The sequence below is a fragment of the Chaetodon trifascialis genome, chromosome 12 (genome assembly GCF_039877785.1).
Source record: "Chaetodon trifascialis isolate fChaTrf1 chromosome 12, fChaTrf1.hap1, whole genome shotgun sequence".
Lineage (NCBI taxonomy): Eukaryota > Metazoa > Chordata > Actinopteri > Chaetodontiformes > Chaetodontidae > Chaetodon > Chaetodon trifascialis.
Window position 1 is genome coordinate 1,907,327 of NC_092067.1, and position 15,469 is coordinate 1,922,795.

At 45.3% G+C, this 15,469-nt stretch overlaps 1 protein-coding gene across 25 annotated transcripts in view; it reads right to left on the reverse strand.

The window, feature by feature from the left end:
• Positions 1-15,469, reverse strand: part of caska (calcium/calmodulin-dependent serine protein kinase a) — a 239,352-nt gene that overhangs the window by 12,754 nt on the left and 211,129 nt on the right. For 20 of the 25 annotated variants that reach the window (XM_070975881.1, XM_070975878.1, XM_070975885.1 and 17 more), the window contains 6 exons: positions 5,381-5,569; positions 5,175-5,253; positions 4,220-4,305; positions 3,891-3,959; positions 2,592-2,660; positions 1,791-1,826 (listed from right to left, as the gene is read on the reverse strand). In XM_070975881.1, coding sequence (XP_070831982.1) covers positions 1,791-1,826; positions 2,592-2,660; positions 3,891-3,959; positions 4,220-4,305; positions 5,175-5,253; positions 5,381-5,569 — 528 coding nt within the window. The remainder of the gene's footprint in view (positions 1-1,790; positions 1,827-2,591; positions 2,661-3,890; positions 3,960-4,219; positions 4,306-5,174; positions 5,254-5,380; positions 5,570-15,469) is intronic. The other 5 variants (XM_070975879.1, XM_070975882.1, XM_070975880.1 and 2 more) reach the window with 1 other exon arrangement.

Below are 15,469 nucleotides of genomic sequence, written 5' to 3' on the forward strand. Positions count from 1 at the left end.
GAGCTTGTGGTATAAGACGTCCTGCTGTGTACTCTACTGCGACAATGTATGTGTCACACATAAAAAACTCTGATGGGATGAAATGACAGTAATGGAAGATAGGTATATTGACACAACATTTTAGTTGGCTTGAGCTAAAGGTAGCCCATAACTCTATATCTGACTGAGGATCAGGGGTGATCTCTAGGCTCTGCAGGGTTCAGCAATGCCTGTGCCATTGTTACCATACATACAGTTTAAGTGAAGTGTTACACTAGTAAGCTGATGACACAAAGTGGTCACTCATGTTGATTGAGTGTACAGTGTGTTAGTTTAACATCAATGTCAGAAAAAATAAGAGAGGTCTTCATCAGCAGGCACTTTTAATTGCTAGCAACCAAGACCTGACATTGGAAAAGGCTGCACCCAAATCCTATTCAGTCATAGTGGCCCAAATAATGGTCCCATTCTCTTGGGCACATATGTGAGAATATCTATTCAAACCATTTGTCAAGGGACAAAAACTTTAAGAGCAACTATTTTGATGACAACACCACCAACACCACCAACACCACCACCACCACCAACAACAACAACAATAATCAAAAAGGCCAAACATTCTCTGGTACCAGCTTCTAAAATGTGAGTAATTATATAACTGTAAAGAAAATACCTTTGGGCTTGGACTACTGGCTAAACAAAACAAGCAATTTGAGGATATGACCAAAGGACCCTGGATATTTTCACTATTTTGTGACCAAAAAACAAATTAGAACAATAAGTTAAAACAATAAGAAAAAATAATCACTGTAGTACATGCAGTGCAGTGAGGCAATCCAAATGGAAGTCCTATCAACTCTGATCATATGGTACGTTATACTTATTGCAAGAGCAGAAGTGTTTTGTGGGGTGAGAACTGAAGAACATTTAATTGGTGGAACATCATACTGATTTGTTGTTCTTTCTCTGCATAGGTCTATTTGAATTGATCATGTTTTGGTACAGGTCTAATTATCCATGAGTCTCTTTCAGACTGGTTCTGACAGTGCACAAGTGTGAGAGTTCGGACTAGTGAAGACCTCTACAACCAAATAATTAATTGCCAAACTGGACATTTACATCCACTCAGCAGAACACTAACTGACCACTGCAGTGTGATTTCTTCATGTATTTTGCCTGTGAAGGGGAGATGTGGTTGTTAAAGTATACAGATGAGGAGAAAAGGATCATTAAGATGTGTGTAGACACAATTGGTCTGGAATCTCTAGTCTCCTTTATTATTCGGATATACACAGACAGACTGATACATTTGCATTCATATCATTCTGTCTTCCTCTTTGACTTTAAGTATCGAAAGCATTATGTAGTCTAAATCCTCATAAAACCCTATTTCTCAAAACATCCTAAAAGCAGGGCCTTATTTGAATCCAGATGCATTCTGTCTGCTCATCTCTCTGGTCCCCTAAAAAGTGAAAGGCTGTAGCCTATTATGGTGTAAATTTTACATTTCAAATTTAATCAATTTTGGAGACAGCCCAAAATCCAACATTTTTTCTTTTAAAAGGTTTAAAAAGAAGTCAGACCTCGGCCATTTGCATCATGAGTAACAGTCTGAACAGCCTGGGCCTCATTCAGAGGCCAGTCTTAACAAAACAACTATTTTGTAAATCAATACAAATTATACTGATGAGCTTTGTGAAGCAGTAAAGCGTTAGGGAGAAAGAGACACACAATTCTGTATAAAGGGGACAGATGCAAGCGTTGTATAAGAAGTTTGTGAACACAGGTAAGGGAGTAAATGACTTATTCACCTGTCGACCCTTGGGTTGAATGGTGGATGGCAGGTCCTGTGGAAGTAAATGATTAATGACAGAAAGACATGATTAAGCAAGATACAAATAATAAGTAAGAGAAGTAAAATTAAAACAAGCATTCAGATATCCTTTGAGAAATTCAAACCATGCATGCACATTCATCTGCAATCTAACTACTGCTCTTGCAAAACAGATAGAAAAAAAGTGGAGAAAAGAACAGAGTCATTGTAATCTGTTAAAGCAGGTCTGGCTGTGGAGCAACCAAGCAAGCACAGAGCAAGCAAAGCATCAGCACGACCAGTCTGTCTAGAGCCTTGGTGAGAAACAAAAGAACTGCAGAATCTGATTAGGTTTAGTGTAATGCAGGACCGGAGCCCAGATTGTGTCCCCTGTACCATTGTGACAACAGGGGGCCTAATGTGTTGTGTAAGCAACGCAGCACAGCACGCAGCAGGCTTTATGAGGCACACCAATTTGTTAACTGAGATATCGGACACAGGGGTCTTTGACTCAAACAGATGGAACGGGATAATGACACAGGACTGACTCAGGAGATGTACTATATGACCCACCTACTGCTAATTCTACTGCTACTACAGCAATCACAACTCAAATGAAACATAAATAAACACAACCCATGATAAATGGACATCTACATGGACAAATGGATCAACTGATGGAAAGACACAGACGTAAAAATACCATGACACACAAATGGGATGCACTGGGGGCGGGTGAAGGAGAGAGAAATGGTTGTGGGTCTGTCTACGGGGTTTTTCTGGGGGTAGGGGTCCTTACCAAGATAGAACTGTTAATGCTGGATTGACCATTGGCAGAGGACTGCCTGGAGGTGGTGGGGGACTCTTTCTGAAATAAAACACACAGATCAGCAGTGCACAACCACCACACACACATATACACACACACAAACCTCTCATAAACATTCATGAATTTGTGGCCACATACACTGGAGGACCCATGCTCACACAAAAAACACATTTCTTGGCAATGATGGGCAATTGAGGGGGTAAATTTGTAGTCACAGTAGAGACCCACCAGCGTGTTGATGTAATGAAATGTGTCAACAAGACATGGGTGACAATATCAAGAGCTCTCTAGCTTGCATATCCTTAACCACCACAGGGGGGCGGTCAACTGATATTCGATCCTCATCTGAGCAGCTGAGACCATGAGGTCATCCCTAACACAGACCATCGCTGCTCAAAGTAATGACTAAATGTCTCTGTGCTCATAGACATATTCGTGGACCAAAAGAGCTGAAATCAGAATTAAATAAATGGTGCCGTTTATGGTATTTTTATGAGATAATCTCAAATACAATAACAATAAGTATTTGGTTTTGACTGTGAAAATCAAGTGAAAATGGAGAAGATGAGATGGCAACTGAAAAGTTTCAGTATAACTTTATCAGTGCACTCTAAATACATTGAGTGAAGAAAACTTCTAAACAAATTAATTATTCAAAAATGAAATGATAAATCACCTTAGTGTATAAACTGATAATTCAAATTCTTCACAACTCAAAAGTTGAGTTTTTAATTTTTGGAGTTATATTGTTATATTGGTCATTCTGTGTCCGTCTTTGGCTGTAAAATGGAAAACTCTGAGCAGGGCTGTGGTTTACACATATGGCTTTACAAAAATAAAGTTCTGTTGTGTGGCAGTGGCAGAGTTATACTCCAAATAAAGACAACCACAATGACCATGTAATTCCAGTTTTAGAATATTTGGCACTGCTTTCAAATGTTCTTTACAATCCATTTTAAAATAACTGGATTACATAAAAGGTTGTACATGTCCAGGTGCCAGATTACATTATGTTTGCTTGAAACATAGACAGAATGGTGAGGCTCATTCCTGGACTGCAGGGGGAGAGGGAAGTTCCGGTATCTTGGTTGTGAAATTGGTGTGCTGAATATCTGACCCAGCCCCAGCAAAACACACAGCACACCCCAGACACACAGCAGGGTTACACCCACCCACACACTAATTAACCAGGCGAGGAATTAGTAATCACATCAGGAGCTCACGATCAGCAGTAAAGAGGAGGGGAAGAGGAAGAGGAGGAAGTGTTACCTCACACGAGGAGCCCTGCATCCTGTAACTTGGCACTATTTTGAATGTGATGCTGCCTCGCATCTCCCTCTGTGGACACACACGCACGCACGCACGCACGCACGCACGCACGCACGCACGCACGCACGCACGCACGCACGCACGCACACACAGATATATATTATGATTATGATTGTGTTTGGTCTTATCTTCAGTCCAGCATGTGACATTTGGCTGATTAACAGAGAAAGCATGTACTAACATACTTAGTCATAAACCTACGCATGCACACACACACACACACACACACACACACACACACACACACACACACACACACACACACACACCAGCATCTTCTGCAGCTGCTCAACAGTTTGGTTCGCCACACTGATGCCATTGATCTCCCTGATCTCATCTCCTACATGCAATGTTCCTGAAAGGAAAAGAGAAAACATTCATGACAGAGAGAGAACTGAGGAGAAAGACAAATGTGTAATCAAACCTTTTTCCTTATTACAGAACCACACTATATTTCATTAGCATCTGGTGCTCTTTTACCCCATAACAACTATAGTAGAATAAAGCATGTGTGGTGTATTTTTGATAGTACATAATATGCTCATTTCTATTAAAATATTTATGCTCAGATCAGAATAAGTATAGGTTCTAAACAGACAGGTTTCAGCTAAATAGTCAGGCCTTAGGAAAGTTCCTGACCTGCCCCCAAAGCAAAATATAATGATGGGGAATACCCAAAATATGGAAATATAAAATAAGGTTATGGGTGATTTAGAGATGAAACTCACTTGAGAGGTGCTCAAGGTATAGGAGGCAGGTGAATCTGTATATACTTCAGTGTCTGTGTTCATGAACCAGCCTTGGTTTTGCTGTATTTGCATGCTTTATACAGTAACATTTACAGAATTGCACCAGACTCCGTTGGACCCTCATCTAATTTGATAAAGCAGGAGAATGAAGAAACATTAAAAGACAATATAAGTTATATATAAAAGATATCATAAGTCATATGTTGTGGAGAGGTCCAAGGATCAACTGGTCCAACCAAAGACTTTTTGCATGGCACATGCTTTGTAATTGAGGTGGCTTTCCAATTACCACATGATAAATCAAATGGGGATTAATTAATGGTATGCTACAGTTAAAGTGAAACAGCAGACCAAGGGTTTCCTTCAACAGCAGCTGGTGAAATGTCTTACAAAACTGATATGTGAGAGAACACTACTCACAACATGCACTGTAAAGTGTAGGCATGAATGTCAGTGTGAGAAGGAAAAAGTGTACCTTGTCTATGGATCATTCCTCCATGCATTATCCTGGCAACGATGCAGTGGTTTGAGTCATTCATTTTCAGTGTGATACCCTGAACGAATTAACAAACAAAATATGCAAATCTTTAAGATGATAGAGGATTCAGTGCATAAGGTCTTAACAATAAGTGCTACTGTCATCTCAGCAGAAATGTGTGTGAGTATTGCAAATATGGGTACCATTGGCTCATCTGTGTTTTTCTGGAACTGGACCAGACGGACTCTGGTGACGTTCTCCAGATCCATGTCTCCGTTGGTGCTCTCTGGGGAGTCTCCGTTCAGGTAGGGTGAATTGGGTGGAGGGGTCACTCTCAGAGCCTCGTCACTGTAAACCTCATGAGCCACCACGTCATGGGCCTGCAACAAGGCCTGTGGACAGATGGGCAAATGCAGAGTGAGAGAATGTGAACCACCAAAGTAGTACGTGGAATGAAGACCTGTTAATTCCACGGACTGTACCGGTAGTCTTCGCTACAGTTTGGTGCTTAAGTGTGAGGTGGTGTGCAGTTATGGAGGGGAAAACAAAGCAAATCAAGAAATCATTTCCTTTTCTCGATGTGTACGGCTTACATGTGGGAGTGAACGACGCCATTATACACCTGCTGCAGCATGCTCACTCCCACCTGGATTGTAGCAGCAGCACTTTGAGGATCACTTTTTTTGATTTCTCCAGTGCATTTAATACCATCCAGCTGCTGCTCCTGGGTGGAAGCTGCGAGTGATGGGAGTCGACGCACCTACAATCTCCAGGATTACTGACTACCTGACAGACAGACCACAGTTTGTCTGACTGGGCAACGTTCTGTCTGAGACTGTAGAAAGTAGTACAGGAGCACCACAGGGGACTGTTCTGTCTCCCTTTCTCTTCACCTTGTACACCTCAGACTTTTGGTACAACTCTTCATCGTGCCACCTGTTTTGGGAGGACTCAGTGGTGGTGGGGTGTATAAAGGATGGATGAGAGGAGGAATACAGAGCAGTGGGGGACGATTTTGTGGAATGGTCTGGTAGAAATCACCTGCTGCTTAATGTGGCCAAGACCAAGGAGATGGTTATTGATTTCAGAAGGAGCAGGACGACCACACAACCACTGTGTGTTCTGGGGGAGAATGTCACAGTGGTTGAGGATTACAAATACCTTGGAGTGCGCCTCAACAACAGCCTGAACTGGAAAACTAACATCAATGCTGTTTACAAGAAGGGGATGAGCAGACTCTATTTCCTGAGGAGGCTCAGATCATTCGACGTGTGCAGCAAGATGTTGATCTTCTACCAGTCTGTTGTTGCAAGTGCATTCTTCTTTGCTGCAGTGTGCTGGGGGAGCAGCATCAGAGCTGGTGACACCAACAGACTGAACAAACTGATCAGGAAGGCCGGCTCCATTATTGGCTGCAAATTAGACACTTTTGAGGAGGTGGTGGAGAGGAGGACACTGGACAGTCTGTTATCCATCATGGATAACCCTGAACATCCTCTTCACCACCTCATGGACAGACAGACTGCTTCAGCTCTGCTGTCACAAGGACTGCTTCAGGAAATCATTCCTGCCATGAGCCATCACACTGTACAGCAGCAACTTAAACAGTTAATCCACTAACCTCACAAACCTCAATATTTTTACATATTATCTACACTACTGCAATATTCCACATATGGTCTATGGTTTACATTTTATTTAAGATTAAGATTAAGATTAAGATTTTACTTTATTAATCACTGCACACACATGCTACAGGGAGGAGACTGCACACACGCCATGCTTTGTGAAATTATTTTTCTCCGTGTTTCACCCATCCTGGTCTGTCGTTCCTCCACGGCAGACCAGGAGCAGTGGGCTGCTAGCTGCCAGCCGATGCTGGCGCCCGTGCCCGGGACCCATCCTTCTTCGTCACCATTGGTCAGGGGGTAGACTTCTTGCATGTTTTTAGTGGGGGTTATTAAGGAGGAAACCCTGGGTGAACACAGGGAGAATATGCAAACTCCACATGTTCTCCCCGTGTTCACCCGAAACTGCACAATTTTTGCTGTAAATACTGGTTTATTAGTTATATTGTATTTTTTATTATATTATTATATTATATATTATACATTATAATAACATAACACATTATATAACACTGTATTTAGTTTTACTTAGCTATATTTTTATTATTATCCCTGTTTATATTTTTTGTGACTTTTTTGTGATTTTTTTTTTTTTTTTACGTATTTTAATCGCTACTGCAACAAAATAATTTCCCAAATTGTGATCAATAAAGAAGCAGTCTAAGTCTAAGTGTAACATAAAACACTTGGTACTTTAAAGTAATCCCATGTTCTTTTTTGCACTTGTCATAAATATTATGTGCCTGGTGAAGACCAGTTCTGATGACAACAGATACTCATGTCTCCTCTCTTCTTTATTTATTATGCCTGTTGCATTAGTTCCATGCCTGAAGACAGGACACACACACACATACCAGTTGTTTATCACATGTCTAGGACAAAGACATGGTATCTCTAAGTCTTGGGGAACAGCCAATTACATTCTGTAACGTATGTCTGTTTATTGTACGGGGTTTGGTTAAAGCCAAGAAGATAAACGTGAACTTTTGCCTGAAATCTGTGCTCATTCTGGCGGAGATCCTGCAGGAACTCTGTCAGTCTGAGACCAGTGCTGCATGGCTTTATGTGTTATCTCAATAAATCCTCTGACTGTGAACTGAAGATTGCTCTGGACCGTTCTTGGGCTTCCAACGAAAGAACTGAGCTAACATAAGTCTAAGTCACAAAACTGAGTAAAAATCATGCATTCTGGATCTTTAAAAAAGTAGTTGAGAAAAATTGGTAAAGCTGTTTCTAAGGGCAGAATGCAAGCAGACGTTACAGGTGTCTGCTTGTCCTCATTTATCATACAATGAGGAAAATATATAACAAAGTGTCACAGTCAATTAACCTAGTTAATGAGATAGGTCAGACGAGGTCATCCAAACAGTTAAACCACACTAATAAAAGAATTTATGCAATGATCACTGAAGACTGTATTCCTCAAAAATATAAACATTTTGACATAGATTACACAGAAAGCTCTACAAACATTTTTAGTCTATGTATATTTGAAAAATATACGTTTTCTCTTAACAATATTTATTTATTAACTGTTAATCCATTAGTATGATTTGTTCTTTAAATGGCCATTTATATTGGCTAAATGATCAGGCTGGGTGACTGTTCGAAGGAAGCATAGTCCCAAGCTGACGCCCACGGGTCACCACCAACAACTGCATGTTTCTAACAGGTTCTCCCCACTCAGCGACACACCCGCTGAGAAACCAACTCTGATTATTGGCAGCTCCATTTTGAGAAACGTGAAGTTAGCGACACCAGCGACCATAGTCAAATGCCTGCCGTGGGCCAGAGCGGGTGACGCCGAATCAAATTTGAAACTGCTGGCTAAGGATAAGTGTTGTGGTCCTGATTTTGTGTTTTCTGTTTTTGCTTCCTCTGACCTTCTCTCTCCCTCTCTGGTAGCGCGAGTGACGAGGGGTGGAGCGATCTCCTGGAGCACTGCTCTCCCGGCACACCTGCAGCTCGTTCTGCCTAATTCACCTGGCTTCTTAAGCCGCCCTCTGGTAATCTCCAGTGCCGGAGAATTCTTTCAGATCCCTGCACGCGGAGCGTCTCCCGAGTTCTTCTGCCTCTCGTCACAAGTTGATCGCTTTCCAGTTCTCGAGTTCAAGTTTGATTAAGTATTATTTTTGTTGTACTTTGTATCTCGGCTTTTTCCCATTAATGGTGATTTTGTGTTGGAGTTTTAGTTGTTACTTTTCTAGTGAAAATCTTAGTTGTTACTTTGTTTTTGCAATCGTTCTGCTGAACTGATTTTTTGTTGTTACTTTGTGAATAAACCGTTTCTTTTTTGACACTCTACTCCTGGGTCCTGCTTCTCCATTGTCTGGCCGTAACAGAATTCTCCGGCCAGAATGGACCCAGCAGAGTCGGAGAGTTTCAAAAGAGCACTCTTCTCACAAGCTGCCCAAGTCAACCAGCATGAGTCTTCCCTGATGCAGGTAATGGATCACCTGCAGCAGCTTACCGCCAGCGTCACTCAACTGGGCGGTCAGATGGCGGCTCTGAAAGACCGGCTCGCTCCACCTGCCGTTTCCGCTGCTCACCACCATGCGGACGATCAGCTGACCTGCCCAGCACCTCAAGCACGTGAGCCCTACATCCCCATACCGGCTCGGTATTCTGGAGACTTAGGCACATGTTCTCAGTTTTTACACCAGTGCAGCCTGGTTTTCCACCAGCAACCCCACAAATATGCCACCCCTCAATCTAAGGTCGCTTTTGTAATGAGTTTGCTCACCGGACAGGCAGCAGCCTGGTCCCTAGCCATTTCCTCCCAACAGCAAGAACTTATTCAGGACTATCACAAGTTCACTGAGGAAATGAGACAGGTTTTTGATCATCCTGTTAGGGGTAGACAGGCTGTGAGCCGCCTGCTTGACTTGCAGCAGGGTCGCCTCTCCGTGTTGCAATATGCGGTGAACTTCCGCATTCTGGCGGCTGAGAGTGGGTGGGACGATTCGGCTTTCCAGGCCATTTTTCTTAAGGGGTTGGCAGGGGATGTTAAAGACGAGTTGTCGGTTCGGGAGGAGTGTAACTCACTAAACTCCCTGATTGATCTAGCTATTCGCCTTGACAATAGATTGAGAGAGAGATCTAGGGAACGACAGGAGGCGAAAAGAAGACAACCTCTACCCAACATCCAACCCAGTTCTCGAGAATCCACCCCGGCGCTTCCTGACACCTCTGACTACGCTCACAAATCTCGACCTCCACCTGCCGATGAACCCATGCAGCTGGGACGGGCCCGCCTCACCCCAGTGGAAAGACAGCGGCGCATGCGAGGCAAGTTGTGCCTCTACTGCGGCCAGGGGGGGCACTTTCTCTCCAGCTGTCCCGAGACGCCAAAAAGACCGGGCTCGCCAATAGGAGGGAGGACTTTGGTGAGCCGTATCTCCTCCGCCTCGAGAATACAGATTCCAGGTATGATTCATAGACTCGAACACTCGATTCCCGTCCAGGTCTTGGTGGACTCCGGGGCAGACGACAATTTCATTGACAATGATTTTGTGAAAAAACATAACATACCCATGTATGAATTGTCTTCACCCAAGGAAGTACTCGCCGTAGATGGGAAACTACTGGAACTGGTAACTCATAAGACTGAACCACAGAAACTAGTTCTTTCTAGCAACCATCACGAGTATCTTGAACTTTTTGTCATCTCTTCACCTCTTCATTCTGTCATTCTGGGAATCCCTTGGCTCAAGCTCCACAACCCCCACATCGATTGGTCTACAGCCACCATACGCAACTGGAGTCTCCACTGTCACGCCCACTGTCTCCGCTCCGCCCTGCCAGCCAGACCAGCTGACCAATCCCAAGAACCAGAGGTAATCGATCTGTCCAATGTACCCACTGACTACCATGACCTGCAACAAGTTTTCAGCAAAACCTCCGCCTCCTCACTGCCCCCCCATAGACCTTATGATTGTGCCATAGATCTGCTACCCGGTGGCCCTCTCCCCACTAAAAGACTGTTCAATCTATCCAAACCGGAGCGAGAGGCCATGGAAAAGTACATTACAGAGTCGGTTGCTGCCGGCCTCATCCGCCCCTCCTCCTCTCCGGTGGGGGCTGGTTTCTTTTTTGTGGAAAAGAAAGACAAATCACTACGCCCCTGCATAGATTACACTGGACTAAATGAAATCACTGTAAAAAACAAGTATCCACTTCCCCTGATCGACTCTGCCTTCAGTCCCCTGCACACCGCCTGCATCTTCTCCAAACTCGATCTCAGAAATGCCTACCACCTCGTTAGGATTAGAGAAGGGGATGAATGGAAAACAGCATTTAACACCCATTTAGGTCATTTTGAATATCAGGTCATGCCTTTCGGACTCACGAACGCTCCGGCTGTTTTCCAGTGCCTAGTCAATGATGTATTACGGGATCTGCTCAACAAAACTGTGTTCGTTTACCTAGATGATATTTTGATCTTTTCTAGCTCTATGGAAGAACATGTATCCCATGTACGTGATGTCCTAAAGAGATTATTAGAAAACAAGTTATTTGTCAAAGCGGAAAAATGTGAATTCCATGTACCATCTGTGAGTTTCCTGGGCTTTGTGATAGAGCAAGGGCAACTGCGGGCTGATCCTTCCAAGGTGGAGGCCGTGAAGGACTGACCGGCTCCTACCACCCGCAAGCAACTGCAGCGCTTCTTGGGGTTTGCAAATTTTTATCGTAGATTTGTAAGGAATTACAGCCGCTTGGCAGCTCCCCTCACTCGCCTCACATCCACTAAGCTCAGTTTTGTCTGGTCTCCTGTAGAGCAGTCTGCGTTTGACAAGCTTAAAAACATGTTTGTTAACGCTCCTGTCCTTGTGCACCCAGATCCTGAGCAGCAGTTCGTGGTCGAGGTTGACGCCTCGGACTCCGGGCTCGGGGCCGTGCTCTCCCAGCGGCAGTCCTCAGATAACAAACTCCACCCCTGCGCTTTCTACTCACGTCGCCTCACCCCCGCTGAACACAACTACGATGTGGGGAACCGGGAACTTCTGGCGGTGGTTCAGGCCCTGCAAGAGTGGAGACACTGGCTGGAGGGAGCGGCTCAACCATTCATCGTTTGGACGGACCACAAAAATTTGGCTTACCTCCGCTCCGCCCGCCGCATGAACTCACGGCAGGCCCGCTGGGCGCTGTTCTTGGGCCGATTCCAGTTCACCATCACTTACCGCCCCGGGTCTCGCAACATCAAGCCGGACGCACTCTCCCGTCAGTTCGCCCTGGAGGGGGGAGAGTCCTCTAATGGTACCATCTTGGACCCTGAGTGTGTCCTGGGAGCAGTCCACTGGCGAGTGGAGTGGGAGGTAGAGGAGGCTCTTCAAGGGGAAACCATTCTGGACGGATGTCCACCAGGCCGCTTGTTTGTTCCACAGTCCGCCAGATCATCAGTGTTGTCTTGGGGCCATGCGTCCAGAATAGCCTGCCATCCGGGGGTTCACCGCACTCTAGATCTCATCCGGCAGCGCTTCTGGTGGCCGTCCATGTCTTCGGACGTCCGGACTTTCGTTGCAGCATGCACGGTGTGCGCGCGCAGCAAATCCTCACACTGACCCCCGGCCGGTCTCCTACAGCCTTTGCCCATCCCGTCACGCCCATGGTCACACATAGCGGTGGATTTTGTTACTGGTCTGCCCCCCTCTGAAGGTAATGATACCATACTGACTGTGGTTGATCGCTTTTCCAAGGCGGTTCACTTTGTTCCCCTCCCCAAACTCCCTACCGCCTTGGAAACTGCTAACCTGTTAGTCACCCATGTTTTCAGGCTGCACGGAATTCCTCAAGACATTGTCTCAGATTGCGGACCCCAATTCACTTCACAAGTATGGAAGGCTTTCTGCCGAGCCCTCGGAACCTCCTCCAGCCTCTTGTCCGGATACCACCCACAGTCCAACGGGCAGACCGAGCAAGCCAATCAGAGCCTATAGTCTTCCCTGCGCTGCGTGGCATCCCGCCTCCCGTCCTCCTGGGCCACACACCTACCTTGGGTGGAATACGCCCACAACACGCTCATCAGCTCAGCCACTGGTTTGTCACCATTCATGATTAACAACGGTTTCCAGCCCCCCTTGTTCCCCAGTCAGGAATCTGACGCTGCAGTTCCTTCCATCCAAGCTCAGTTTCGCCGGGTCCGACAGATGTGGCGGGAGACCAGAGCAGCGCTAGGGAGGATTGCGGAGCGGAACCGACGGCTTGCGGACCGACACCGGGTTCCCGCACCCAGTTACCGAGTGGGACAGCAGGTGTGGCTTTCCTCCCAGGACCTCCCCCTCCAGACGGAATCCCGAAAACTCTCCCCGAGGTACATCGGACCCTATCCAGTGGAAGAAATCATTAACCCCAGTGCGGTTCGCCTCCGTCTCCCAGCCTCCCTCAATGTCCACCCTGTTTTCCACGTCTCCCTCCTCAAGCCAGTCACAGAGAGCCCCCTCCAGTCTCCCGTACCACCTCCACCGCCCCTGCGTCTCATCGACGGCCACCCGGCCTACACGGTGAACCGGATTCTGGATGTGCGCAGACGGGGTAGGGGTTACCAATATCTGGTCGACTGGGAGGGCTACGGTCCCGAGGAGTGCTCCTGGGTAGGACGCTCCCTCATCCTCGACCCACAACTGCTGCGGGACTTTTATCACAGGTTCCCGGGTAAACCAGGTAGGACGCCAGGTGGCGTCCCTTGAGGGGGGGTACTGTTGTGGTCCTGATTTTGTGTTTTCTGTTTTTGCTTCCTCTGACCTTCTCTCTCCCTCTCTGGTAGCGCGAGTGACGAGGGGCGGAGCGATCTCCTGGAGCACTGCTCTCCCGGCACACCTGCAGCTCGTTCTGCCTAATTCACCTGGCTTCTTAAGCCGCCCTCTGGTAATCTCCAGTGCCGGAGAATTCTTTCAGATCCCTGCACGCGGAGCGTCTCCCGAGTTCTTCTGCCTCTCGTCACGAGTTGATCGCTTTCCAGCTCTCAAGTTCAAGTTTGATTAAGTATTATTTTTGTTGTACTTTGTATCTCGGCTTTTTCCCATTAATGGTGATTTTGTGTTGGAGTTTTAGTTGTTACTTTTCTAGTGAAAATCTTAGTTGTAACTTTGTTTTTGCAATCGTTCTGCTGAACTGATTTTTTGTTGTTACTTTGTGAATAAACCGTTTCTTTTTTGACACTCTGCTCCTGGGTCCTGCTTCTCCATTGTCTGGCCGTAACAATAAGCGTAAATACTGTAAGACTGTTATTCACGTCGTCGGTAATGACACCCGGTTACGCCAGGAGGTCACTAAAATTAATGTGGAATCGGTGTGTACATATGCTAAAACGATGTCAGAATCTGTAGTTTTCTCTGGACCCCTGCCAAAACTGACCAGTGATGATGTTTAGCCCCATGTCATCATTCAATCGCTGGCTGTCGAGGTGGTGTCCAGCAAACGGTGTGGGCTTCATTGATAACTGGCAGACTTTCTGGGGAAGACTTGGTCTGATTAGGAGAGATGCATCCATCACACTTAGGAGGGAGCAGCTCTCATCTCTAGAAATCTGACCAATTTCATTTATGAACCTAACCCCTGACAACTCAGAGTTGAGACCAGGAGGCAGAGCTGCAGTCCTACACGCTTCTCTGCGCTTCCATTAGAGCAGTTACCCACCCAACACTCCATAGAGACTGTGTCTGCCCCTTGACCACAAACTAAGTAAACCAAAAGTACAGAGAAGAGGAGTGAAACATAAAAATCTAATTAATAATTAATACTCACATTCCTCGAGGCAGCAGCAGAGGAGGTGGAGTTGCAGCCATTTTTGACTCAAGCCTTTTGATCAACCCTAAACCTTAACTCGATTATAACTCATTTGAAAGCCTTGTTCTCACTCTTTCTCATGAAAAATGGAAAACAGTGCAGCCAGTTTTATTTGTTATAGTATACTGCTCTCCTGGTCCCTATTCCGAATTTATAGCTGAGTTCTCGGAGTTTCAGGTTTGGTCCTTAAATCAGATAAAGTAATTATTGTAGGTGACTTTAATGTTCAGGTCAACATTGATAATGATAGCCTTAGCACTGCATTTATCTCAGTATTAGACTCAGTTGGCTTCCATCAGAATGGACATGAACCGACTTACTGTTTTAACCACACCCTCGACCTTGTTCTGACATATGGCATTGAAATCGAAGACTTCTCCTCACAGAATCCTCTTTTGTCGGACCATCATTTAATAACTTTTGAATTCATATTACCAGACTACCATCCAGTAGGCAAAAATTCTTATACCAGACTCCTGTCTGATGGTGCTGTAGCTAAATTTAAGGATATGATCCCATCAGTATTTAATTCAATGCCATGTCTCAACAGAGGATTCTTATGCTAACCTTAGTCCCTCCCAGATTGACTACCTGGTTGATAGTGCTACAGGTTCATTGCATATGACACTTGACTCTGTTGCTCCCCTAAAAAAGAAGATAATTAAACAGAGGAGGTTAGCTCCATGGTATACTCCTCAAACCCGCAAATTAAAGCAAACTTCAACGAAAATAGAAAGGAAATGGCGTTCTATCAATTTGGAAGAATTTCGGTCCGCCTGGCAAGACAGTCTTAAAATATACAGGAAAGCTCTCCGCAGTAAAACCGCTACTTAAAAAGCCTACTCTTGATCCAGGGGTTTTAGCCAACTATAGACCGAT